Below are 27,986 nucleotides of genomic sequence, written 5' to 3' on the forward strand. Positions count from 1 at the left end.
CTCATTGCCAGAATTAACATATTTGTTGTCTCCAGAACACTGGACAAGTCCCCCCTCATGACCATGAGCAGATTATGAGACAATGGACCTCTGGGCACAGACATTCAAAGCATCCCACCATCTGGAGCAAGACACACAGACTATAGTTGTTTGGTGTCTGTTTGCGTTAATTTGTGTCTCTTTGTTGTCATTATCCACCTCTCTGTAGTATTGGGTTTCTTTGAAATTGCTTTGGCCTTTTAGTAGTTATTTTTTTGTTTGTGTTTTACGCATTTTATAGGTGTTTTGCATCTTGTTTTGTATCCCTGTGAGTCTTTCTGTCTCTTTGTAGTTATTTCGGTCTGTGGTTGGTTTTGGTCTCTTCATGGTTGTTTTGTCACATTTCATAGTCCTGAATCTCTGTCATCTTTTTTCTCTCTTTGTTGTCGTTGTATGTCTGTGGTCCTTTTAAGCCTTGTCCTGGGTGACAGATACATATACATATACATATACATATATACATATACACATACACACACACACATATATATGTATATATATATATATATATATATATATACATATACATATACACTTACATACACACACACATATATATATATATATATATATATATATATATATATATATATATATATATATATATATATATATATTATAATATATATATATATATATATATATATATATATATTATAATATATATATATATATATATATATATATATATATATATATATATATATATATATATTATGGGGGGCCGGGGGGTTGGGTGGGGCGGAACATATTTCACCCATAGACTGTGTTCCACCATGCTTGCTCCAACATCTGTTCAGGTAAGTTGAATAACAGGGCCTTCATCTACGAGGCTTTTATTTTGAAAGGAGGCGTGCCTTAAACTGAGTGGACAGTGGACGCCGGTGCAGCAGCGGTGATGGAAAGGGACATACATATACACTTACACAAGACTGACTTACTGAATGGGAACAAACGCGGTGGACTTTGCACGTGCATGTCGCCGGTCTTTGTGTTGTAGTCTATCCGTAACGGTCTATGGCGCAAATTATAGGCTTTCATTAAAAAACCGTGAATCGTTATTAAGTAACACGCGTTCAGGCAGTTAATTGTCGGTCTGAGTAGACCACCATAGAGACTTTCTGACCTTCTCATTATTTACTCATCGGGGCTCATTCAACGGAATCGTTGCAATTGGTTCAGTCTAAATTTAACGGGGTTTGTTATTCTCCGGTTCTATGATACAGTGTATCGCTGCACCGTTCATTGTGTTTTAAAAAAAAACGTCATTTTACTCCCACCAGAATCAAAAGCCACGATGGAGGGCGGTTTAGAAAATTCAAAGATACTCGTTGATGAGACAGATTATGCTCTGAAACCCTTAGATCTCAAAGTGGTCGCCGAGAAGAATGCGGATGCAGAGGCGCGGAGACCCACATGGAGTGGGCGGCTGGAGTTCATCCTGGCGTCGGTGGGCTACGCGGTGGGACTCGGCAATGTCTGGAGGTTCCCCTACCTGTGCTACAGCAGCGGCGGAGGTAAGACTGGCTGAAGAGGTCAAGGATGTTGGCTGTTATCATCCTCCTCTGTAAAATGACCTGCAGCACAAGATAAACAAATATTATAGCCTACAAATTTAGTCAATGAAATAGATCTCAATTTTGTATGGGCTTTTGAGGGTGTTGCTGTTTGTAGCCACCAAAATTCAAATCTGTTTCTAATATTCTGATTCCTCATGTGGTGTATGTTACATACACAACAACACCACTTTATGACCTCAGTAATAAACTATATGTACTCACTATATGTCACCAAAAACTGTGGAGGGAGGGATTAACCCATTAAAATTCTGGGTAAATTAAACCTCAGCAGCTGTGAATGTCATTTTATTTGTCAGATTACAGTCAACAGGGTGAATATCAGTCGATACCAATGTTAAGGAGATTTATATATCACTGTATCCCTATATTAAAAACCTCATAGATGGAGAATTTATTGCGAAGCTGTTTGTATCACATTGCATTAGATCGTACAGGTGTATCTTATAAAGTGGCCACTGAGTGCATATTAAATAACATAGTAATTTATGAATAATATGTCAAAAAATGTCATTAAATCAATGTTTCTTCCTATTCTGTCTGCCTTTTTCAACGTGTTCTTCTTCAAGCTTCGTCTAACCCTCTGTAGACAAAAGAACAGTCATGTGCAGAACAACTGATAGGCTATGAGTTACATGGAAACCTCACTCATAACCAGAGTCACAACAACGGAACCTGTATAGACTATGAGGAAAGAGTTATCAGTAGTGGTGCTGCCTCGCAAGTCCATCTCCAACAGACTTTTATTTTGAAATTAAAATGAAAGCACACGTGCTTATTGAATGGTTATGTTTCATACAGTTAATTACATTTATATTCATTTTTTCCACCCAACCATCCCTCCTGTTTACCACAGTATTCGTTTTTTTAGGAAGCTGGAGTCTATTCCAGCACTTATTAGGGGAATTGTTTTTCTGCCTGTAGAGCCTGTTTAAAACTACTACAACCACATTCCTACATATATTACATGGAGGTTCTTTTCAGTTAATGTCTAAAATGCCGAACTGTAACTGTATTAATAATCCCGATGGCAACACATTTCACAATGTAACTCTTGTCTTGCCGAGCATTTAAAAACATCATCCGTGTTGTAGCCAAGAATGACTCAGCACAATTCAGCGCAGCATCTGTGTAGCTGTTAAAGGGAAACTCCGAATTGACATAAACCTTGTGGTTTATTTGTAAAGTTTGTGTGTTAACCAATAAGCCAACAGTATCTAAAAAATAAGTCATTTATTAATGATATGAGTGATTTTATTTGAAAGAATAGACAGTTTATTTGATTTGTTCTTCATTAATACATCACTCTTTAAAGACATATTTGTTCAGCAGGAACAGGTTTGTTAAGAATTAAGACATTTAAAAAAAAAAAAAAAGGGATGCACTGATCTGAATGTTTCAGTCCTGATACTGATATCTTGGCTCTGGGGATCCACCAGTAATTAGTAACAATCCAATACCAGTGTTTGATTAATAAGATGTTTATATGCCTCACTGTGTGGAAGTAGTTGGGATTATTATTTTATGTCTAAGACAACATCAGGCTTCAGTGAAACATTGTTTTCCTAACTTCGTACGACAAAATACAACGCTTAAATACAAGGGAAGGAAAGTTTATTTACAGCACATTTCAGCAAAAAGGCAATTCAAAGTGCTTTACATAAGCTAAAACAATGAAATCCTTGAGACAATGTGCAAAAGCAACATATTATAAAAGGTAATTTACATACAATTATAAACAGATTTAAATTTAAATAATACTTATAGATATAAATGTACTCAATTGCTACGCACCAGTAACTCGGTAAAAGAATCTTTAAAATTAACGTAAATTAAAGTTGGGACGCTGTGTAAAAGGTAAATAAAAACAATGGTTCTATGCATTAACAAAAAACAAAACCCCAAAAGTTTACAAGTTGAGCTTTAGAAAGCCTGTCTTTGCACTGTTTTTAACTTAATATCGATCACAAAGGATTTGCAAATCATTACATTCTGTTTTTTACAGCTTCACAACTTCTTTTGGAATGGGGATTGTACAAAGTTTACAAATGTAAACCTTTAAAATGCAGCAACAAATTGGTTAAAGCTTGAACCGGAATTAAAAGTCCATCATATAATGTAGATAGTACATAAACATAGATTTGACTTGAATAGAGGTTCTGACGTCACAACACCTGATATGAGCTATTTGAATCAGTATCGATCTGACATCAATATCAGTGCATCCCTATTTTAAACCAATAATAACATCAGTAGTATCCTGTTATACTTTACAGTAGCAATGCTTTATGCAACAATGACATGCGGCCGCACAGGTATGTGATGAGTCACTGTTAAACAGGCTCAACATATTTAGGAGGCCCCAGTAAGTGTTATCTATTGTTCTTTTCTGCTCTTCCTATTCAGGTGCCTTCATGGTTCCTTATTTCACCATGTTGCTCCTGTGTGGCATTCCTCTGCTCTTCATGGAGTTTTCTATCGGACAGTACACACGTTTAGGGCCAGTGCATGCTATCGCCAAAATCTGTCCCTTGTTGAAAGGTGAGTGACTCTCCAGGCCAAAGGGTCCTGATCAGATGAACATCTGATTAATTTAAATTCATTTCCTTTTTTTGGGGGGGGGGGGGGGGGGGGGGGGGGGGGGGGGCAGTCATACAAAAAGACATTTTTTTTCTTTTTTGGTAGGGAACCATGTTTGCACCATTTGGCACATGCCCAGCAGAGATAAGATCAGATTGTTCCTGCATCTCTGATTTTATCAAGCAGAACGGCAAAAAGATCACAACATTTCTACCAGAGAAAGTAAACCTTGAAAAATGTGTCAATTTTATTTTCTTTGTGTAGTTGTTACCATAAAAATCTAACTGCTATCCATTGTTGAACAAAGTACTTCCCCCCCGAAACGTGAATTATTAACCATCAGTTCCAGAAATCACAGTTGATCAACACAGTATGTAAACAAAGAGCTTCACATGAAATAGACTATTCCTGGAGGGGACAAGACATCCAATTTATAAATGGTATAATAACAACATGGTCCTATCCAATAATCCAGGTCATTTCATGGGACACCTCTATATGTTTTCAATATGTGCAACAAAAAGTGAAAATAAAAGATCAGAGCAGGTTATGCATCAATGTAACAGCTGTCAACAAGTGTTGTGTCAACAGAGTTAGTTTATGGGGTAATGAGTGGGTGAGTGAGTAATACAAATATACAGCCAAAGAGATTGGGAAATGAGAAAACAGGTAGTAGATTGTAGTGATGTCATGATACTTGCAGTCATTATGATTTAATATAGTAAATTTACATCGATTAACATGATGTGTATAGTTGCCATAGTTACTGTTAGTTGCGCTTCTATCAACACATGGTTTTCAGACAAAGGAGCAGGAAAGTTAAGTCTTGGTTAAAGTTGCTGAACATTGCTTGAAGGGTTAATGCCCCGATAAGGCGTCTGCAGAGTCTATTAATTCCTGATTATGGACAGCTCTAAAGGCATTAAGCAGCTTATACCATGGTCACATTCCAAAACAAAGGAAGACCATTCATTGGCATGCATTTGAGGCATTTTTCACAATTTGATTTTAAGATTAAATTTTTTTTGCAGTACTCACATCTATGCCAATGAGATCAACAGATCATTGATTTAATGCCCTGACATCTTTAATTTTAATTTTTTTTTGAGTGATAAAAAAACAAAAGGGTTAAAAATCATCAAGTGCAAAAAATTGCTTTTTAATTTGGAAATTGAAATTTAAGACCTAATTTTAACCGATCTTTGATTCAGGATAGGCATCATGACACCCCTAATATATGTCTCAGTTAAAGTGTACATGATATGTGCATTTTTTAAGTGATGTGGTATTTCAGTTTTGTTTTTCTGGGCATGTTTTGATACTGATTGTGTGTCTATTTGTTTGGAAACAAAACCAGATTTCACTGAAATTTGGAAAAGTTGATATTACACATGTGCCCCATTCTTATCTGTCTGTCTATTTGGTGCAGATCTGGGTCCACATCCAGACCAAACATGAGTTTTTCTGTTTTCTTTTTTAAATGAAATCTGCCCTTTTCTGTCTGATAAATGAGATGTTTTCTCATGTTGATGGATGGGAACTTGTCAAGTGAACATTGCAATCACTGCGATAATCACTGTGTCTTTATCTTGAAATTTTAATCAAATCTCCTCAGTAAGAAATAAATCATGAAATCACCTGAACTATGAGCTGAATATCAATAAATTTGATTCATCTGAGCGAAAATGAAGTGAAATATGGTTGTTGCAAATCAGACAGGACGAGTGAAGTGCTGTCCTTGCGGTCACCTGGCAAACAAGAGCCCAACCATCAACAATCAGTACTAATAGGTGTGATTGAAAATGCTGTCTGTCCTGTTCTAACTTCAAATTTTTCTCCATAGTTTTCTTATCTCCTTAAAGACAGAGATTATCTACCCGGTCAAAACGTTTGGGTCCTTCACTTGATTTATCGCTCATTTCTTCCTGGTTAATGCTCTGTGCTAAACAAGGGCCAAAAGCAGGTAGTTTTTCTCTGTATGTTCTTTTGAATGATTTCCCTGTGCAACTCACTGCAGTTTGCTGTGATGTACCTGTGATCCCTGATTTAGATGCCCACAAATATCCATCACAAATCAACAAATATGCTTGTGTCTAATTCACTGCACTACGCTTAATCACATGTATGATTAGTTCAATTGTTCTGCCATTACTTGGTTGATATCCGTCCCTATGAGGGCATCTAGTGGACAGGTGAGGCATGAGAGGGTAATGAACTAATAAAGCAGAGGCAGAGGAGGGTAGCTCTGACTTGTTTTTTGATCCGGCAGACTGATATGTTTTGGCAGGTTAAAATGACTTCACCACTCTCGGTGTGTCTGGTGTACCAGTGGAGCAGCCAGCCGTGTAAGCTACATGTGTAGGGTGAAAAGACAAACAGGCCAAACAAAGGAACGAGTGCTTAACGTGGACCATGCAAAGTGGTTCTAGCTGATCCTGGAGCTCAGGAGGGGTTTCCTTTGCTTCTGTCATTATGATAACACTGAGCTGTTTTTCAGCCACCTCTCCTTCCACTTTACCAGCTAGTGACAGTGGATCCGGTGGAGCGTGGCATTCCAGTCGACAGAGTAGAAAAAATATTTTCGGGAAATACTGTCAGCGTTGTCAACAGTGGAAAAATATTTCTACGAGATAGCAACGATAGCATGATGGGAACGATCAAGAGTGGGAACAGTAGTAGAATTTAATCATGAATAGTCATCGGAAATGCACTTGTAGCTTTCTTGTTGAGAGTTGGATGAGAATATCAGTGGCACTTAGACTTGCATTAAGGCCGGAAACAGCAAACAAGTGTGGCTCTATAAAAAAGAAAGTATAAAAACGAACATTTGCCATTGCATGGGTTAGGTTCTGGACAAGTGTTTCTGTTTTCATGTCTTCCAATCGTGGTTACTTGAGGTTGCAGAGACAATCTGATCACCAGGTGAAGGTGGGAGTAAGGGGTGTTTAACACATTTTTACAATTTAAAAAATATGTTTCATTACCTTCATAATAACATTTTACTAGCAGAAATAGTATTAATTTGTTTTAATTAAATTATTATTTCTCTGTTTAGTATTTAAAAAAAAAAAAATACAATTTAATTTGGATAAAATATTTCGGAAAAAACACATTTTTAACATTTTGTTTACTTATATTTAAACATTAAAAAATCTATTTAATGGCAATGTCTTGTCTTATTAAAACAATGGCTCCCCTTTGAGTCTGTGTCGGTTGCTTTGTGCAACAATATCCCAGCATCATGATCTGTTTAACATTATCTTTAATATTTCAATCCAAATCATATTCATAATGCTGACTAATCTAATGTCGGAAAACGGAAAATGTTTTTTACATTTATCTTTGTCTATGGATTTAAGACACAAAATGTAAATCAGTGAGCTTTTAAAATGCTAGTCGGCAGAGTATTTTTTAGGTGAGCTTTCAACTGTTTACAGTCTTTGTGCAAAATAAACTAACTTGCAGCCACTTGAATCTTTCGTATCGATCTTCTCATCTAACTCTTAGCAAGTCAGTGAATTTTTTCCAATTAGAAGTATTGATATCAGAATTGTGTTAGGTAGGAGTAACAGTAGTGGTGTTTTTCCATAGTATATGATAAATGTCTTATAGAAAATACTTCGTAGGCAGTTTCAGGTTAAGTCCTGTCTGTCAACACCCTACTGACATGTTTCCAAGCAAAATAATGAACCTCTACCTGCCCTAGAGTCCAATTTTTTTTTGCGTAGTCATTGCTCTGAATTCTCTGAGGAGGAGACAGGTGAAAAAAATAGAAACACACCTATGGTACACACAGACACACACCCCAAACTGAAATCTGATACACAGCAACCACAGGTGCTAAAATACTGAATAATTTACATCTGTTGGAGGACTTTGATCTCACTTTTACCCATTTAGTCAAGAGGCTGTTGTATACACAGGCCAGAATGACACTGTGGAATTTCTAATCCATCGCTCCAGGAATGCCTTTTATCCGTGGCCGAGTTTGCTTAAACTTATCTTAGTCACCTTGACCAGAGATTAAAGGGAGAATTTGGATGTATTGAAGTGGGGTTTGTTTCAGGTACTTATCCATAATCAGTGGATTACCTATAGTTCATGGCAGTTGGCAAGCCCTCAGTTTAAAGAAGCAGGCGAGGTTACCGACGTGGAAGCAAAACAATGTACTGTTGTGTTGCGGGTCGCCTTAGTCGCTTAAAAAAGGCCCACCCAAAAAGTCAATATCAGTCTAAAGCTATGCGATATCTAGAATATTTATACCCCTTTACCTTGCCACCACACAGCCCTGTTTAAGTTTAAGCAATGGGGACCTGAAGCCAATACCTATGCTCCACCAGACTCCATTGTCAAAAATAGTAATTTTCCTTTGCAGAACACAGGAGTTGCTGTTCTATGGCTGCTGTATTATTGTATGACTTTGGTGAATCTGAACTACACTGTAAACAGTTGTCTTGTAAATTAACAGTAAAATACTGGCAGCAGGGTTGCCAGCATTCTACTGTTAATTGTTATCTACTTTACAGTATGTTACTGTGATAAAACCACATACTGAATTACAGTAAAATCTTGCCTTTCATTGATTTTTACAGTAGCATAAAACACAGATGCTAGTTGCAATATTGTTGCAATATACATGCAGTCATCTTTTGTAAATAGAGCATATTACTGTCTGAAAGCCAATTACTACGAATTAAGCAGTGTCTTCACTGTAACCTCAGAATTTTTAATATACCATATACTATATATATATATATATATAATATTTTATGGTAAACGGCAAGCTACCCACAAATATTGCCCAGAATGCATTGTTTTCTACAGTATAATACCTTTTTAATGGAAAACAGTATGTTACTGGCTGTTTTCTTACAGCAATCTGTTACAGTGTAACCCTTTAAAACACCAAAGTCTCACAATAACACAAACAAACTGACCATCCGTGGCAGTGTTGGACAAACAACTACTGTTTTCCGCAAGGTAAAATTACTGTTTTTGTCAATGGAGTCTGGTGGCTTTAAAGTGAGCTGAGATAAAGGCTTCAGTATCTGATTTCTTTTTTAAGGTGGGCCTTTTTTAGTTGCTAAAATCTGTTTTGTTGCTGCCTCCATCCACAACTGTACATTACTTAGCTGCTTCTCCAAACTGGGAGCGTGCTGACCGCCATCTACTGTAGTTAATACACTCACTATGGATAAGTGCCTCATACAACTCAAATAAATATGAACTGTCCCTTTAATGTGATAGCAGCTCCTCTCTGTTGTCTATCTTTAAGCGAGATATAGACAATAATAATAACCCATAATTTAAAGCCTGGGCCCAAATAATTGACACTTCACAGCAGACTATGGAGTATGAGATGACAGTTTTAAGACGTAAAGTGTACAACTTCTTCCCCAGAGAGCGTTCTGCAGAGTCGTGTCTCACTTTGTGTCCTTCCTCCCACGTGTCACTCTGCAGGTGTTGGTCTGGCTACAGTTGTTATCTCCTTCGTGTTCTCCACGTACTACAATGTGCTCATGAGCTGGGCACTTTACTATTTCTTCAACTCGTTCGGATCCACCCTGCCCTGGAATTCATGCAACAACACCTGGAATGCTGCCGAAAACTGTTCCAGTGGTTTTCCTGGCAATGCCACCCACCTGCAGTCTGCCAGCCAACAGTTCTTTGAGTGAGAAACGTTCATTCATTAATTTTAAGATTAAGATGAATTACTGTATCAATCACACAATGGGGAAATTCAACCTATGAATTTAACTGATCCTTTTTTACACACAAGTGAACACACCCTGCATTACTGTGCAGAAATACACTCTATACAGTCAGGGACATTTTTTTGAGACCATGGTTTTCTTCAATTTCTTGTTCATTTTAATGCCTGGTACAACTAAATTTGGTACATTTGTTTGGACAAATATAATGATAATAACAAAAATAGCTCATCTGAGTTTAATTTAAGAGCTGATATCTAGCCATTTTCCATGGTTTTCTTGATAATGATTTTGGTTATTGTCAAGAAAACCATGGAAAATGGCAAAACTGATTAAACTCAGACAGTCTGTCTAATAACAATTGCTATCTTATAATCTTCACATATAACATTGGCCTGTAGTTTAAGTTCAAGCTTGCTTAGCTCAGTTTCAGCAAGAAAACAGCCACATCTCTTTATCATCCCAATAAAGCAGATTGGCTGAGTGTTTCTTAAACTCTTGATAAAGAATAGCTTATTATATTTCTTACTGCTATTTGCATGTTCACACTTCTTTTTCCTTTGTTCCAGTCACAGACTTCTGCAGAAAACCAGTGGCATTGAAGAACTTGGTGGCCTTCGCTGGCAGCTCTTTGGCTATCTCATCGTTGCCTGGGTCATCGTGTATTTATGCATATTTAAAGGAGTCAAATCCACCGGCAAGGTCAGGAGATGTGTTGAGACATTGTGCTCAATATTGTGCTGATCCTATTCTTAAACTTAAATGTTTGAAAACCTTTAATCCTTTGAAATTTTGTCATAGTCAACGTTGGTAATTTTGCAATTTCAGAGATAAAGACAAGGATGTTTATAGCCAAAGTGTTTCTGTGCTGATTACAGGGTAATAGTCTGTTCTGTAAACATGTTTGGTCAGAATCAGGTGATTGAATTAAACCAAGAAGAGACTGACATTTTGAAATCCTACCTACATGAAAGTTTTAAACAGTTTTTATAGAGACATGCAAAAGCGAGATGCAAATCACATTCGCTGTTGTACTGAAAACAGGCCACACTAGTTCAACCATTGCAACAAAACCACACATTGATCAATTTCTGCTTCTGTCTGCTTGTGTCACGCAGGTTGTGTATTTCACCGCCGTGTTTCCGTACTTCATCCTGTTTGCCCTGCTCATTAATAATGTGCAGCTTCCTGGAGCCAAGGATGGTATCCTCTACTTTGTGACACCTGTCTGGGCCAAACTGTTTGAAGTTAAGGTGAGACTCTGTTAATGAATGAGTAAAAAAGAAGTAGGCTAACCCAAAAGACTTAAGATTAGACTTTGGTTGCACGCATTAGACGTTTGAAAACAACTTCGTTATCGTACAGTATCACACTTATTATTTATCTGTATAGGCCAGAGAGCAAATATTTAATGCAAATATAATTCTTTTTATAGATTGAAGGCTCTCTTTCTTAGAGAGCAATTGTTCATCTTGTGTTTGCTCAAACTTAGCAAAAGCCAGAACTGCAAGAGGGAAGAGGTCATTGCAGCAAGAAATCTTAAAAAGTGAACATTTTGGCTTTAAACATTTTGGCCAAAAATAAATATTTAAGACAAAAACTAAAACTAGTTTGAGAGCAAGAGCTTTATCATTCTTTTGGGTCGAACCTGTCTCCTAAAATTACATTCACATGCAATTAAACTGCATTCTCAACTACATTTTGAGGAGTTTCTCTCAGATTGCAGTCACTGTTTTAAACATTTGGTTACAGCTGTGATTTCAAACAAAACTACAGTTTAAACATGTGGTTTTGAAACGGTCACAGTGGTTAGGAAACATACTTGATTATAATTAGTAAAAGATCATGGTTTGGGTTAAAACGAGTACGTTTGTTTGTTTTGTGACGTTAATAAATGAAAGTTGACATTTGGTTTCTCACGGGACGTGAAAAGCTTTTTCCTGGATTAAAGTCCTGTGTAGTCTGACCCATCCATTCACCACAACCTCTAATTAGAAATGCAAACATAATGCGGGAGAAAATACATTTCCCTTGAAACATAATAACGTCACCTTCCTAAAAATAATGGCCTAAGTCATTTTCTGACTTTTTTTTTTTTTCCCCTAAATCAGCTCCTCATGAAGCTGGCCGCCACTGGTAAAATCGCCAAAAAAAAAAACCCCTGAAAAAAATGACTTTGGCCATTATTTTAATAATAATCAATAATCAATGATAATTGACAATGTAGGGGACGTCATTTGTAGGAGGCCATGCTCCTCTGAACCGTCTGGTCTGGCTACAACTGGAACTCTAAGCAACAAGGACATTTGCCATACCTTGGTGTAGTACTGTAAATGTAAACAGAAGTGATTCTGTGCATTGAAAAATAACTTGCAGATGTTTAAAGCATGAGGTCAGATCTTAGGTGTTTCTCTAACATTAAATAATTATTACTAAATATGCAATCAAGCACATTTTAAAAAGTTGAAGTTCAAAACAAACACACTTGGGAAAAAAAAAGTTTTGTTTTTGGATGGCCCATCACCGAGTTAGAAATAGTTTGCTGGGGCCTTTTAAAATTATTATTATTTTTTTAAAATCTTTAAATTAAAGAAACATTACCGTTAATAATAATAATAATACTAATAATAATAATAATACTAATAATAATACTTATAATGATAATACATTTTATTTATAGAGCGCTTTTCAGGGTAAACAAAGAAGCTTTACAGTTAAAACAGCTAAAATGCAGTTAAAGATAAAATCAAACAATAAAAATCAACAACAATGGTCACACATTAAAAGCAGTTCTGAAAAGGTGAGTTTTGAGAAGATTTTTGAAGGTGGATGTTAATTCTCATGTTCTGTCTCCATCATAGGTTTGGGTTCATGCAGCTGCTCAGGTGTTTAACTCCATTGGAATAGCATTTGGCTCCATGATTTCAATGGCTAGTTACAACAAGTTCAACAACAACATTCTCAGGTAAATATTTTATACCTGCACTGTCTTTGACTATGAATATCTGATCAAAATCAACTGCTACTTGTTGTAGCTGTCTCACAGCAGCAGAGGAGCAAATGTTTATGGTTTCTACATTTGCTGTGAATTTTGTTTGGCTACAAGCCTCGGCTGCTCTCTCTCTAGAGAGGTTACTCCCATCCTGTAGTGACCTGAAATGAACTCTGCTAGACCCAAAACCAGCCATGTGGCAGTACAGAGAGAAAGTTTGACAGGAAATTAAGAATTACTACTTTAATTCAGAACAAGAAGGGTGTTTTATCACAGTACAGGAGGCCTTCAGAAAATACATCAGAAACCGTTATCTGGCCTAAATTATTTACCTGCCAGATATTTGTTCCAATTTCTGCAGTCATGTCTGTTGGGACTTTTTGATCCAGTACACAAACTTAAAACAGCTGTCCGATGCCTTATAATCTAGTATCTGTGTTTTCCTCAGTTTCTGGGATGCTCTTACTGTACTAACATAGTATATTTTATCTCCTCTCACTCTCTCAGGGATGCGTTAATTGTGTCATTTACCAACTCGTTCACTAGTATCCTGGCTGGCTTTGTGATCTTCTCAGCTATTGGCTACATGGCTCACATACATAACCTCCCAGTGGACAACATCGCTACAGACGGTAAGCATCAAGCCTGGACAGAAACATGGCATCACAGTCTCAAAGCTCTGTTTTATTTTGGACTGGATGTGTTGTTTAAAATGATGTCAGAATGTTCCAGAAATAGAGAAGCACGTGCAAATAGATCCCAGACTCTGTTTTTGTTTTCATTCTCGTGGGAGAGTTTTTTTTGTTCTTTCCATGGAAAGTCAAGACACGGATATCAAGAAGTGCACGTCCACTTTGAATATTTGAAGGGTACAGGTCAATAAGGGATATTTAGTAGAGGTCTACAAATTCTCAAAGCAGCACTGACTTTACGAATTAAGTTCACTGTACTCAACAACAATATAGAAGAAGGAAGGAGAAAGAAGGAAGAAGGAAGGAGAAAGAAGGAAGAAGGGAAGAGAAGGAAGGAGAAAGAAGGAAGAAGGGAAGAGAAGGAAGGAGAAAGAAGGGAGAAGGAAGGAGAAAGAAGGAAGAAGGGAAGAGAAGGAAGGAGAAGGCAGAAGGAAGAAGGGAAAAGCAAGAACAAGGAAGAAGGAAGAAGGAAGAAGAAGGCAGAAGGAAGAGGGAAGAAGGAAGAAGAAGGAAGAAAGAATGAAGAAGAAGAAGAAGAATGTGTTGAACCCTGAACCTGGACCTTTTACTCAATTTCCTGTCTGTGAAATCAGATAAATGGGCAATATTGTTGTCAAAAATCTTGATACTTTGAACAGTTTCAAAGTTTCAAATTTTCCTCAGTATCAACATACAGGTACCAGCTGCACTTCCTGCTCTCTCTTCTGTCCGACAGCGAGTTGACACACCGCTGCAGTGCCCACTAAGCCCCTGCTGTCTTCTCGTCACTCCTTTCAATAGCTCTGGTTTTGTGTGATCATTTAGTGGTTATGGTATGGCGTTAGCTCATTATAAATGGCAAATACAAAGCTTCCACAAGTGGTTTTGATTGATAAAGAAACAGCAGCAGTTTGGTTCGGAAACAAACTTGGCTTTTTAGGCTACAGCTGCAGCTTAATTGCACTAGCCACATTTAATTGAATGGTAGCGCTGGCGTTTGCTCTGCAACACCTGTCTTGGTGTGAATGCTTGAAGGCTTAACTAAAGATGCCTGCCAGGTGTCTGGATCTGCTGTGAGAGATAAGAGGGTTTCGGGTTACAAGAATAAAAAAATAAAAAAACAAAAAAGCATGCTCAAATAACACGAGAGCAGGAGCTTTGTCAGGTAAGTAATGCATTATTAAAAACAGAGACAACTTGTGTTCCGCCCCTGGGCCATGTAAGGATCGTATGAGGTGATGTATCATTATCAGCTCTGATGGCACCAAATGACCACTACCTTGTGATCTGACCTTCCCGAAAACATGGTTTGCTGATCATTCGAGAGTAATGTTGCATATGAGTGTGTAGACATCGTTGGCTTTTTTTGTATCCCAATAATTTAATACAACACCTTACACCTGATTGAATTGTTTAAAATGTTTTCAAACTGTGTTGCAAAGAGTGCTCAGATAAAATTATCTGGATAGATTATTTACAAGGTGAACCTAACCTGTACTCAATCTTCCTCCAGTAGCCGTCATTCATTCTTTATTAAGCATAGAGCTCCACAAAGTATTGTTTGGTTTCGTCTTTCCATGGAATAGTATCCCATGGTGCTCTTTAAGGGGCTCATGTCTGGAGCCAAGCCTAAATGACCTTTCTGTGCAACATCCCAGGAGCCTGTTCAGACAGGAATTGAAAACAAATAAAAATAAAATAAAAACCGTGGGTGTGACGACAAATCAAATGTCATACTGTGGTTTTTAACGGATTAAGCTGGTTGAAAAGGTTCAGGCCAACGGTTACACGTTTGGCTTCAGGCTTCAGTTTACTCTTCTCGGCAGATCATAAACATCATTACGAAACATTTATGGTAAATGGGTAAATGGGGTGCATTTATATTGCGCTTTTATCCAAAGCGCTTTACACTACACACTACGCTCATTCACCCATTCACACATACTAGTGGTCGAGGCTACCAGGGCACACTGGTGCCACCTGCCACCATTGGGAATTCATTCACACACCGATGAATGCAGCATCGGGAGCAATTTTGGGTTCAGTGTCTTGCTCAAGGATACTTTGACATGTAGCTGCCATGGTCAGGGACGAAAGCTCTACCAACTGTGGCTCAGTTGGTAGAGCTAGTTGGTAGTTGGCAGTTAAACTCAACATATATTGACCTCTTGTGGCATTTTGTTCAGTTTGTTTCGACTAAACACACTTAAACTGCAACTTCTTTGAATGTACAGCAGCAGTTGGGCTTTTAAGAAATAGTTTGTGGAAATTCATTTTGTACTGTAAATATCTACAGTTGAAGCCAGCACCTGGTTAGCTTAGCGTAGCTTAGCATGGAAACAGCGGGTAACAACTAGCATGGCTCCGTCCAAACGTAACTTATCTATTGCAAGTTGATAATTATTCCGAGTCAGTCAGTCAGTCCCGATCTGTGAATCTGCTCAGAAAATCATGGACACCTGCAGCAAATTGATGCTTGTATGGCATGTCCCTGAGCTCAACAACTAGTGAATCCTGTAAAGAGAAAATTCTCATTGTAACCAGGCATTAGCTCAAAATTTAACACCTACTACATTTATAAATACAACCTTTTAGAAAATGTATGATCTTAAATTTTAGGATTAGCAGGAACCCTCTTAAAAGAGACGTGAGCACTACATGCTTGCAAAAGACTCCTATCAAGTTAAAATCAACAGAATAGTTTATGAAATTCTCTGTGAACTGGTGTTTTTTTGTGTCTGCCAGCTTTTTCCATTTAATTTTTTTCTCTACTAATTATGTAATTCCTGCTGTATTTTGTATACATGAAAAATCCAATAAAACACAGTGACAAAAATGAAATGAAAGGGCAGCTAAACATACAGCAGGTCATTACATATCTCACGACATAAAGTCAAGTTTCATGAAACGGTTAATCTTCTTATGGTTCACTGTGAGTGCCGCCATGATGCTGTGTGTTTATGTCTGTGTCTGATCTGGAATTCTGAGCTGAATATCCTTTCCTTTTCGGTTTTCCGTGTTGGAGGTAATTTTCTCCCTCTAAGTTCTGAGTATATTGCAATAAAGCAAAAGCTGCTATCGGCACGTTATATCTCATTTGTTTAAGACATACACTGCAAAAAAAGAAAAGTTGGTTGAACTCAAAATTTCAAGGCAACAAACTTCGATAACATTTTAAGTTGAACAATTAAACTAAATATTTTTAAGTTTTGTTTTGAGTCTGCTCAACTCTGAATTCAGATTTGTGTCAACTCAACTGTAAGTTGCAACCACAATTTTGAGTTAGCATTGATGCGCTAATGGCTACTCTTGGAGCTGTAACAAGCAGCGCCGCTAGCATCAGTTAGCCGCTAGCATCAGTTAGCCGCTAGCTTTCGCTAATAACAGCATTTCACAACAAAGAAATAAGAGTTAGCAGAACTATTGTCCCTTGTTGTGAACCCCAACTTAAAGATATAAGTAACAACAACTCACCAACGTGTTTTGAGCAGACAACTGGCTTCATTTGTTGTGCGAACTTGCATTATTGCCCTAAATGTCAATAATTTATATTTCCAAGTTTTACCAACTTAAATCACTGTTTTAGGCCGAAAAATACAAGTTGGCTTTTTTGCAGTGTACACAAACCTTATTTATATACAGTCTATGACACAAACCAAAGTGTAATTCCTGGCAGTGAGCAGCTGGATTTGCCTACATTTGAGTAAATGTGTATCTTAAAGTGCTAACAACGCCTTTCAGGTCCTGGTTTGGTGTTTGTCGTGTACCCTGAAGTCCTTTCCACCATGCCCGTCCATCAGCTGTGGGCCCCACTGTTCTTCTTCATGCTGCTGTGTCTGGGCCTGGACAGCCAGGTAAACATCTCCAACACTCGTATAAACACAATGAGCTGACGTTAGTTTGTGGCGGGGAAAAAATGTTTTCCTTACTCAACTAATGTAGTCAAAACAATTACAGAAGTTGCTTTCCAACACTGTACACATTGAGGCCATAGACTGTATGATTGAGGCCGACCATTTTTCTGTTACTGTTTACCTAACTGTTTCCATCTTTTGGACTGGACGTGGAAATGATTACTCACTTACAATTTAGTAGATTTTATGTGGGTCAAAAAGTGATGCTGTTTTCAAACTTATCGTCAGACTGTACCCAGCATAATTTACAAATGTATACTAGAATTACTGTAGTCAGGAATGTATTTTGTTCTTTCCCCTGTATTTTTACAGCTACATTAACTATTTTATTCCTTTATTCCCAAACTCTCAGATATGACTAATGTAGCTGATAAAGAGGAAGACACTTTTTACACATTAGAATACATTCTTTAACTCACTGGTCAATTTTGAAGTTTTAGACTATTTTTCTCATATTACATGTCTTCAGAATACTGAAAAAAAAACCAAAAACATTTAGGTGTATATTTTACTATATTTTGTAGATTTCTCCTTAATGAACTAAAAATTTTCTTTCCAAGTTTTATCGCAACTTGTAGTACAGCGCACGTCTAAACCTCATCATCACAGTACTGTCTTTAACCCTCCTCTTATGTTGCGGGTCAAATTGACACATTACAAAGTTTAAAAAGCTAAAAGAATAGTTATAGAATAAGTATTATTTCATTTTAAAAAAACATTTAAAAATGTAAAATAAAATTTAAAAGGAATCAATGCCATGTAAAACCATTGTATTTTATATGTAGGTCTTTCCAATGTATGTTAAAAAAGTTATAATATACATTTATGAAAAACAAGTGAATTGTCCTCATTAAACCTGATCTGTGAGAGGTAAAGAACACCATTGCACTAAATATTGATTGAAATGGTTAGTAATGGAGTTAATAATGAAATATAAACAATGTTTATTGGGATTTTTTAGTTTCTGAAATTGGATAATTAAACATGCCCCGGGTTATTTTTGTTCCTAAAAAAAAACAGTTTTCTCAAAATGAGTTTTTTGTCATGCTCTCTGCCAGGTTTTTACAGAGGGGGTTTGTCTACATATCATTCATATCCTGCTTTATATAATATTTTGTTACCAGAAACATGACAATTTTTCCATTTTATTTTTTAAAGACTTTGATGGTATTTTCTGAATTAAAAGGAGATCAGAGATTCTTTCTGTAAAAACTGTAATACATCAACAAAGTAAAATAATAATTTTTTAATTTGCTTTATCCAATGTTTAGATTCCTGCAAATTAGTGCATATTTAATGAGCTTACACCTAATTTGCATATATAAACAAATCTTTTCAGAAAACTTCTAATGCAAAAAAAAAAATATTGTCTTAATGTAAAAAACAAACTAGGCAAGTTTCATGGTAATATAACATAATAAAATAACCCTGTTTATCTGTAGTGTCTTTCCCTTTAAAACACATGATGTGTTTTCTGTGTGCCACAGTTTGCCACAGTTGAGGTGGCTATAACATTCATAAAAGATGAGTTTGGCCCCCAAGTTCTGCGTTACCTGAAAAGAGAAGAACTGCTGGCCCTGGCTGTGTGCGTCCTTTGTTTTGTCCTGGGGATCCCTCACATTACCAAGGTACAGTAATGTAACAGCAGAACTCAGAAACATATCTGAGGATATTTTGTAGCTTGTGGTAAACATTGTTTGTTGTTGTTTCTTCACTCTCTTATCCTTCCTGCACAGGGAGGTATCTACGTGTTTCAGCTGATGGACCACTACACCGCTGTGGTCTCCCTCGTGTTCCTGGCTTTCTTTGAAGTGGTCGCTGTCTGCTGGATCTTTGGTAAGCTCCACATAGCTGTATTTGGTTTTAGACTTCTAAGCCGCCAGGATTTGCTGTAGCTGGTTGACTATTAACTGAATAATGAAAATCTTCTGATCCATAATAGAAGGAAATCTGGGTAGCGCTTTGTAATAAGGTCTTTAATAACCATTAATTAACAAGTAATAAGGCATTGTTCTCGCTTTAGATCCGGTCGTTGCAAAAAGCATAGTTAACTTATAGTTAACTTATAATAGATGAGCAATAAAGTATATTTTAATATCAATAAGCAAACAAAATAAGATTAATAAAGGCATGGCAAAAGCATAATGGGTGTTTGTAATGCCATTATTAACACTTATATAAGCTTATAAACACACAATAATGTTAATAAGCATCTTGTAAGGACTTACAAGGGCCTTATTACTTGTTAATTAATGGTTATTACAAGGACCTTAATATAAAGCGTTACCGAAATCTGTGTCAGCGGTAATCTCAATTTCCAATTCTTGTCTTTTTCCATCAGGTGTCCCACGTATCTGCCTAATGGTCAAGAGGATGCAAGGAAAAAATCCAAACATCTACTTTCGTCTCTGTTGGATGCTGCTCTGTCCTCTGTTGGTTCTGGTGAGGATTCAACAGGATTATCTTTGCAATCTTATAAACCCTTTATCAGGCAAAGAACTATATTTGGTAACTTCAGGTAATATTTTGAGAAAAAGGTTGCAAATTTACTAGATTAAAGTGGCAAATCTACAAGAAAAAAGGTTGCAGATTTAAGAGATTTAAAGTGGCAAATCTGCACGAAAAAAGTCGCAGATTTACGAGAAAAAAGTGGGAAAAACGAAACTTTTTTCTCCCAGATTCACCACTTTAACCCTTAATAGGGCACACATTGAAATACTTGCAAATTCCAAATTTCAACCCTAGAGAATATTGGAGGATATTACATACTGCCAGAATGTGTAAAAAAAACATACTAAAATAATATTTTGAGAAAAAAGTTTACGAGATTAAAGTGGCAAATATACGAGAAAAAAATGCGTAGATTTATGAGATTTAAAGTGGAGAATCTGCGAGAAAAAAAGTTGCTTTTTTTCCCACTTTTTTTTCGTAAATCTGCGACTTTTTTGGCACAGATTTGCCACTTTAAATCTCTTAAATCTGTGACTTTTTTCTTGTAGATTTGCCACTTTAATCTAGTAAATTTGCTACTTTTTTCTCGAAATATTACCTGAAGTTACCAAATATAGTTCTTTGCCTGATAAAGGGTTATTATTAATAATAATGATAATAATAATAATAATAATAATAATAATGGATATTTAACATAGTTTTAAGACCATCCCTTTCTCTTCATAGTGTATCCTGATCTCCAGCATCGTCCAGTACACTCCTGCTCGCTATGGGGAGTACAAATACCCCGTGTGGGCTGAAGGGCTTGGCTGGTGGGTCTCGCTGGTCTCCATTGTGTGGATCCCGCTTGGAGCCATTCATGAGATCTATAGAAACAAAGGCTCACTTCTTCAGGTGAGTACAAGAGTCATTATTCAGATCAATGAATGAAGCATGTGTGTAGCTCTCCAGATGCTTCTCTACCATCCTAAGACTTAATTTTGATGCCATGCTAGTGGATCTGCTGGGCTGTTCCACAGGCTGTAGCCAATGTCATAATTGTGCAGGCATTTGGTTAGAAACCAAAAGATTGAACACAGTTTTGTTGTGGTGGTGATGCTACAGGAAAAGTCAGAAGATCATCAAAGTTATAACAGTTCAACATGAGGGGGACGTAAATGTGTGTACCCAATTTCATGACAATCCGTCCAGTAGTTGTCAAGACATTTCACTATAAAACAAACAAACAAAAATGACAATGTCATTGTAGCAGAAAATACTTCTTGACTAAAAATAATGAAGCGAGACCTTTCCTTTCATGATCAGACGATCTTTAGTGAAAAATAAAGAAGAGCAAAAAACATACAGCGTGTGCGTTCATGCCGTGACTCCACATTTCTTCCTAACAAAACAAAACTCTGACGTAATCACGTACGTTACGTCTGCTCCTAGAGCATCTAGGGAAATGAAGTCTTTTTAATGTAACTCCAAATCAATGAAATTAAATGTCTCTTTCTAATCACATATGACACACATGAACTGTTTTTAATAATATTACTGTTAACTTATATTTTAACCTGTATTGACTTATTTATTCTTTTATTCAGTCAAATAAATTCTCAACAGTCATAGTGGCAACCATTAAAGTATTTTCTTAAATTTAGTGAGAGTGAAAATGAAGAGACGTGTGAGACGTGACAAGACAGAAGTTAATTCATTGCGTGTTGTGAACAGATTAACACAGCAGTAGAATCTTGTTCGATGAGAGAAGGTTTCCTTTGTCTGTCGCAGTACGGATGAGTCATTTAAGAAAAGTAATGAAGAAATAGTTGTGGAGTTTTCCTGGCAGGGTGGCAATGTTTGTCATGTCCAACTATTTTCGCCTTTATTTATTTAATAACTAAAGAAAAAACCTAAAGTCAGTAGGCTTCATCCTGAATGAAACCTTCATGGCAATCCACCAACACTGCTAGTGGATCTGCTGGCTGTTCCATAGGCTATGGATATATATTTATATATATATAAACATGGCTCCACTTCCTGCCACTGTACAATAATTAAGCCAAAATATTCCAACTACCATTTCATGCATTTGGAGCCAGAGTTTCGGCATTATTGATCGGTAGACGGAGCATTTTTATCATGTTCAGTCACAGCTATCAATTAAGACATTAAACATCAGACAACCAATTGAAACCAAATTTCTAAGAAAAATAAATTATTTTTGGGGGCATGCGTTCAGTAATCTGAAGTGTAATATGTTTTAAAAGTTACCCTCCCAACAATATATATAGCTGAGGCTCATGTGAATGTCATAATTGTGCAGGTATTTGGTCGGAAACCAAAAGATTGAACACAGTTTTGTCGTGGTAGTGATGCTACAGGAAAAGTCAGAAGAACATCAAAGTTACAACAGTTCAATGAGCGGGACGTAAATTTGTGTAACCAGTTTCATGACAATCTGTCCAGTAGTTGTCAAGACACTATCAAACAAACAAAAATGCCAACGTCATAGTGACACTACAAGAAACCACTAAAGTATTTTCTTAAATTTAGTGAAAGTGAAAATGGAGAAACGTGTGAGAAGTGACAAGACAGAAGTTAATTCATTGCGTGGCACGAACGGATTAACACAACAAAGAACAGTTGACATATTGGAAATGAAAAGCAACGGTAGAATCATAGGTTTCGATGAGAGATGGCACCTTGACATCTGTTTTTCCATGAAGGTTTCCTTTGTCTGCAGTATGGATGAGTCATTCAAAAAAAGGAATGAAGAAGTAGTTGTGGAGTTTTCCTGGCAGGGTGGCAATGTTTGTCAGGTCCAACTACTTTTTCGCCTTTATTTATTTAATAACTAAGGAAAAAATCTAGTCAGTAGGCTTCATCTTCCTCACACCATGAATGAAACCTTCATGACATTCATCCAGTACTTGTCTTCCATACAGTCATTTATAGAATTATTATATAATATTTATTTCTATAGCACCTTTCAAAACCAGGCTTACAAGGTACTTTACAAAATACAATATAATTTAGGCAATTACAAAACAAAACAGTTAAAACAAAAACAAGAGAAAATCATCAAAACAGTGAACAAGCAGTAGATAAAATAATAGAAACAGAAATTAAAATATGCGTAAAAACATTAGAATTATTGCACAAATGCCAGTTTGTCAGGTCCAACTACTTTTTCGCCTTTATTTATTTAATAACTAAGGAAAAAATCTAGTCAGTAGGCTTCATCTTCCTCACACCATGAATGAAACCTTCATGACATTCATCCAATACTTGTCTTCCATACAGTCATTTATATAATTATTATATAATATTTATTTCTATAGCACCTTTCAAAACCAGGCTTACAACGTACTTTACAAAATACAATATAATTTAGGCAATTACAAAACAAAACAGTTAAAATAAAAATAAGAGAAAATCATCAAAACAGTGAACAAGCAGTAGATAAAATAATAGAACCAAAAATTTAAATATACATAAAAACATTAGAATTATTGCACAAATGCCAGTCTGTACATGTGGGTTTTTAAAAGCTTTTTACAATGATACACATGACAGTCATGACAGTAGTGTGACTAAAAGATCCATCAGGAGATGTAAGTCTCTATTGCTGATTCGCTTTTTTCTCTTTGTGACTGAGCGGACCAGACCTGCTTGAACACGTTCTTCTAAAATGTTTCTTTGTTTCTAAATGATTTCCTTCTCTAACCCTCAGAGAGTTAAAACAGCTATGGTTTCTACAATAGACCTGGATGCTGAGGATCCACTGCCAGAAAAGCAAAACCTAGACAACCCGGCGTCTGAAACCTTGTTTACTTCGGCCGCATGACCAGGAATACAGACAAAGCCATGTCTTTGTGTCTCTACTGTACATATGAGACCCTGTGACAGGGTTTTCAATGAGGGGTACTGTTTAATGATGGAATGATCCGTATTTACACAGAGATACGCAATCATTGTTTCTATTATAAAATTATAATTTAATCCTATTTGTTCTACCAAAGGAAATCATTTTTACTGTATGTTCAGCCTACTGTGTATTTGTAGTAAAGGGACAGTTCCTCCCAAAATTAAAAATACATATTTCGGTAACGCTTTATATTAAGGTCCTTGTAATAACCATTAATTAACAAGTAATAAGGCCCTTGTAAGTCCTTACAAGATGCTTATTAACATTATTGTGTGTTTATAAGCTTATAAAAGTGTTAATAATGGCATTACAAACACCCATTATGCCTTTGCCATGCCTTTATTAATCTTATTTTGTTTGCTTATTGATAATAAAATATACTTTATTGCTCATCTATTATAAGTTAACTATGCTTTTTGCAACTACAGGATCTAAAGCGAGAACAATGCCTTATTACTTGTTAATTAATGGTTATTAAGGACCCTATTATAAAGCGTTACCCATATTTCTCCTCTTACCTATTTATCATTCTACGTAGATTATTTTTGTTTTGAGTTGCAAAATTAGAAATGTCTGCCATCTCTTGATTATAGTAGATCTAGTTGCTCACAAGCTGTCGTACTTTTGCACCACAAGCAGTTTCATGTTACTTTTTTCTACAAAACTACATCTGCCAACCGTATCAGTGCACAGAGGGAAGCGTGCATCTATACATGTATGTATTTATACAAGATTTTAGCTAAAATGTTTTCAGATTCATTAATTTAAACTATCATGTTATAAATGTTTTTTTACTTTTCTTTTTTTTTTTTACTGAGGCTTCATAGTTAAACAATATTTTCATTTTCACAACAATCATAGTTTATAGATAATATTCTAATCTGCAAATATGTTAAATACATGTCTAGTATGTTTTCTTATTTTTGACTCTGGGGTGAACTGTCCCTTTAAACACACAAGCTGAATGGAAAAACACTTTGTATTATATTGTACAAAGTGTATAATGAAAATCTAAGATTTTGCCCACCGACTAAAAGTGAATTTAATTTAGTTAAGGTATGAGTGAAAATGTGGTCATTCCACCTAATATTTATTTTTTTTTATAATTAACCCTTGTTTAACAAGGAAAAATCTGACTGATTGAGATTATAATTTAAATTACTATTCACTTCCCTTCTCTTTATTAATCAGAAAAGAAAATGTCTGGTGTATGTAGTGGTGTTTTCTCTTGCAATGTGTAAATAAGAGTGTGTTACGCATCCATGATTGAGGCATTCAGAGGCTTATTAACCTTTTAGCTACATACGTCTACAAACTGAATTCTTTAAGGCCTCTTTTCTCCAAAATCACAGAGGGGCTGAAGAGGCCTGTCTACTTGAAATGCAGCCTTCTTTGGACTAAATGTTTGTGACCACAACCGGTTATCTTTGTGGCCTTTAAACTCATAAAAAAGTTGTATAGCGTTCAGACAATCCCAATCTATTTGTAAAGTTGGGAGATTTAAATATTTGCTGTTTTTCCTGTTTTGGTGATCAGCCCCCAAAAAACAAACACTGCAATGTGTGATCTATACATAACCTCTGAACTCCCCTTTTGTCCCTGATAGCACCCTGTGTGTGTTGTTAATCCCACAACATAACAGAAAGTTAAATGGATATATACTGTTACTCTTTAACGCTGTTTGCTACATAGTTGTCTGTCTTATGAAACTGAACGATCTGAACCCAAGTGCTACGAAACTTGTTCCAGTTTCACTGTTTTTCTTTTCTTTTTTTATGTTTCTGTCATTTGACGTACAAACTTAAAAATGTTTGACTTCAGGATTAACCTGAACCGCCTGAATGCATGATTAGTTCTCACCTCTGAAAGGTGAGACGGCCTCATTGACCAGGTGGAGGTGGTCCGTTAATGTGTGTCTAGAGAGGATCCAGCCTCTGGACTGGGACACAGCTTGTGTCTCAGCCTGGATAGAGGAGATGCAGATGATAGTGACTAACTTTCTAGTGCCTGAACATCCTTAACATAGAATGAAAAACCACCAGACAAACCAGTTTGTTCAAAATAGACACAGATTTTAATTATGGATTTATTTCAAATGCACTTTTTTTTGTTCAATGCAATTTGCTGCAAAGCATCAGAGAGACATACTTGTGATGGATGAGATCCAGCAGGTTACTATTGTACTGATGTGTACTGAATCAGTGCTGGGATTTTATCTGATCTTTTCAGGCTGAGGAATGCGTTAATTTTTCTTCTGCAGTGTTTTTTACATTATTCTTAGGTACGGAGCAGACAACTCACAAGAGTTTTACAGATTATAAGTGGTGCCTTTGATCTGCTTCCATAAAGCTGAATTGGGCTAATGAGGGCAGATAATCCTGAGGAGGGCGACACTTATCTGGTAATCTGGTAGCTCTGTATTCAGTGTTCCATATTGTATTGACCCAAAACCTGCAGTTAATCACTGACTGTTCTGTCTCACACTTCTTAACAGCGAGGGAAGCCAAAAAGTTCACTTTGGTGGAAACATGGTTTATTTTAACTCAAGATTTAACTTTAGGATTGTTCTCGTGTGTTTTTTGTAATGATTGACCTCCCGTCTCAAAGATGAATTTAAAGTGAGATTGTACCAGATTGAAAAGCTGAAAAGTGTTAAAGTGTAAGCTTTGGGTTAATATGTTGTGTAGACAAACTACCTCAACTGGAAATGACCAGAGGAGATATGTGTAAATGGGAAAAAGTCACACTTTCAAAATGTTGTGCCCTACATTGTGCTCTTGGCCTTTTCTGTCTTATTCTGTAGCTTATCAAACAAACCCTGATTCAGGAGTGCCTTTTATCCAAAGTACTGAAACAGACACTGATAATAAATGCTCAAAACAGCTGATTTTATAAAAGACAACAACAAAGCGTGCATTTTAAACCTTATCACTCACAATTTCAAGGTGGAAATGTTGTCCCTCTGGTTTTGTATTTGTTTTCATATTCGTGTAACAAACTAGCCTGTAGGTTGAAAGAGAAAAACTAAGCTGATACTTAAAAAGTCATTTTTTAAAATTCCAGATGAGAAGCATAACCCTTTTCCACCAGGGTCAAGGCAAACCTCCTTTTTCTGGTTCCAGCTGGTACCAACTTCCAACTACCACATTTTGTTTTGGGTGAAATGCTCTGAGCACTTCAAATTTAGGTGCCTGCACCAGATTGAAACAGTTTCATGTTGGTTGAAAGGATAATAGAGCAGCTGCCTCTTGTGCCTTTCATGAAAAAGTTTTATTTTTAGATAATCTACATTGAATTTGACAACCAAAACTTTTATTGTAAAATGTTTCATGTATGTATATGTTGTAAGCTGCATTATTTTACGTTATGTCACGTATTGTATCAGCTGTTTAAATGTGCAAAGATGATTTAGAAGCACTTTTACAACGAAATAGGTCACTGTTTACACTTTGTAGTAATTGGACTTTTATCATAAACTAAATGCAGATTGTAATGAGCTATTTACAGAATTATGCTTTTGAATAATCTTGTATAGAAAAGGACAAACTCTGGCTTGTTTGAAATAAAGGAGTTGGGCGCACATAACATGTGCTCCGAAGTGCTGACAGTCGGTTTTCATCTCAGCCAAACACCACACCTGCTGATTCCATGATTAGTTTCAGATGATCCGCTCTGTCATTGAAGTCAGCTGATGGGATTTTTGGGCTGAATGAAAACCTCCAGAGTCTCTTTGGTCACCAGATTTCTTATCCAAGCACATTAAAATTCATAGGTGAATGCTGTTATGTTATCTGTTACAGTTTTAGACTGTTGCTCCTGCAGTGAACATGCTGATCATACTTTATGCAAAAAAAACCCTATATATTTTTAAGGTGAGAATTTTTTTTATTATTCAAGACTCAGAATTGTGTTTTCTCATGTTTTATGTTCGTTTGTTAAATAAATAAAAATATCTTCATCAATATAATGATATTTATGTCAGTGACTATGTTTAATTTCTCTTTCCCTTTTTTTATTATGTCTACTGTGCTTCTGTGTTGATTTATGGTGTCTTAACATTTTGTGAAATAAAAAGCCTTCATTTTTGCTCTGGTGTCAGTGAATAACTCAACAAATATGAGTTTCATCTAAAATCACTGAT

At 36.3% G+C, this 27,986-nt stretch overlaps 1 protein-coding gene across 3 annotated transcripts; it reads left to right on the plus strand.

The window, feature by feature from the left end:
• The first annotated feature begins 941 nt into the window (after positions 1-941).
• si:ch211-225b11.1 (uncharacterized protein LOC561694 homolog) lies at positions 942-27,931 on the plus strand. 3 transcript variants are annotated; one of them, XM_059336779.1, is made up of 13 exons: positions 942-1,556; positions 4,023-4,157; positions 9,657-9,867; positions 10,477-10,609; positions 11,026-11,160; positions 12,769-12,872; positions 13,407-13,531; positions 17,312-17,424; positions 18,972-19,112; positions 19,221-19,320; positions 19,826-19,926; positions 20,662-20,829; positions 23,651-27,931. In XM_059336779.1, exons 1-13 carry the CDS (start codon positions 1,337-1,339, stop codon positions 23,762-23,764), a joined length of 1,800 nt encoding a protein of 599 aa, XP_059192762.1. In that variant the 5' UTR covers positions 942-1,336; the 3' UTR covers positions 23,765-27,931. The 3 variants fall into 3 exon arrangements, with proteins under 3 accessions (XP_059192762.1, XP_059192763.1, XP_059192764.1); XM_059336780.1 differs by lacking the exon at positions 942-1,556 and adding an exon at positions 6,040-6,159 and having other exon boundaries at positions 4,024-4,157; XM_059336781.1 differs by lacking the exons at positions 942-1,556; positions 4,023-4,157 and adding an exon at positions 4,313-6,159.
• The last annotated feature ends 55 nt before the right edge of the window (positions 27,932-27,986 follow it).

Source organism: Centropristis striata, chromosome 7 (genome assembly GCF_030273125.1).
Source record: "Centropristis striata isolate RG_2023a ecotype Rhode Island chromosome 7, C.striata_1.0, whole genome shotgun sequence".
NCBI classification, from domain to species: domain Eukaryota; kingdom Metazoa; phylum Chordata; class Actinopteri; order Perciformes; family Serranidae; genus Centropristis; species Centropristis striata.

Excerpts from the sequence above, each read along its gene's own strand:
- si:ch211-225b11.1 (XM_059336779.1), top strand. The coding sequence starts at position 1,337 with ATGGAGGGCGGTTTAGAAAATTCAAAGATACTCGTTGATGAGACAGAT. Across the intron at positions 17,425-18,971 it reads GTCTGGGCCTGGACAGCCAG|TTTGCCACAGTTGAGGTGGC; the intron begins GTAAACATCTCC and ends TGTGTGCCACAG. Across the intron at positions 19,113-19,220 it reads GGATCCCTCACATTACCAAG|GGAGGTATCTACGTGTTTCA; the intron begins GTACAGTAATGT and ends CTTCCTGCACAG.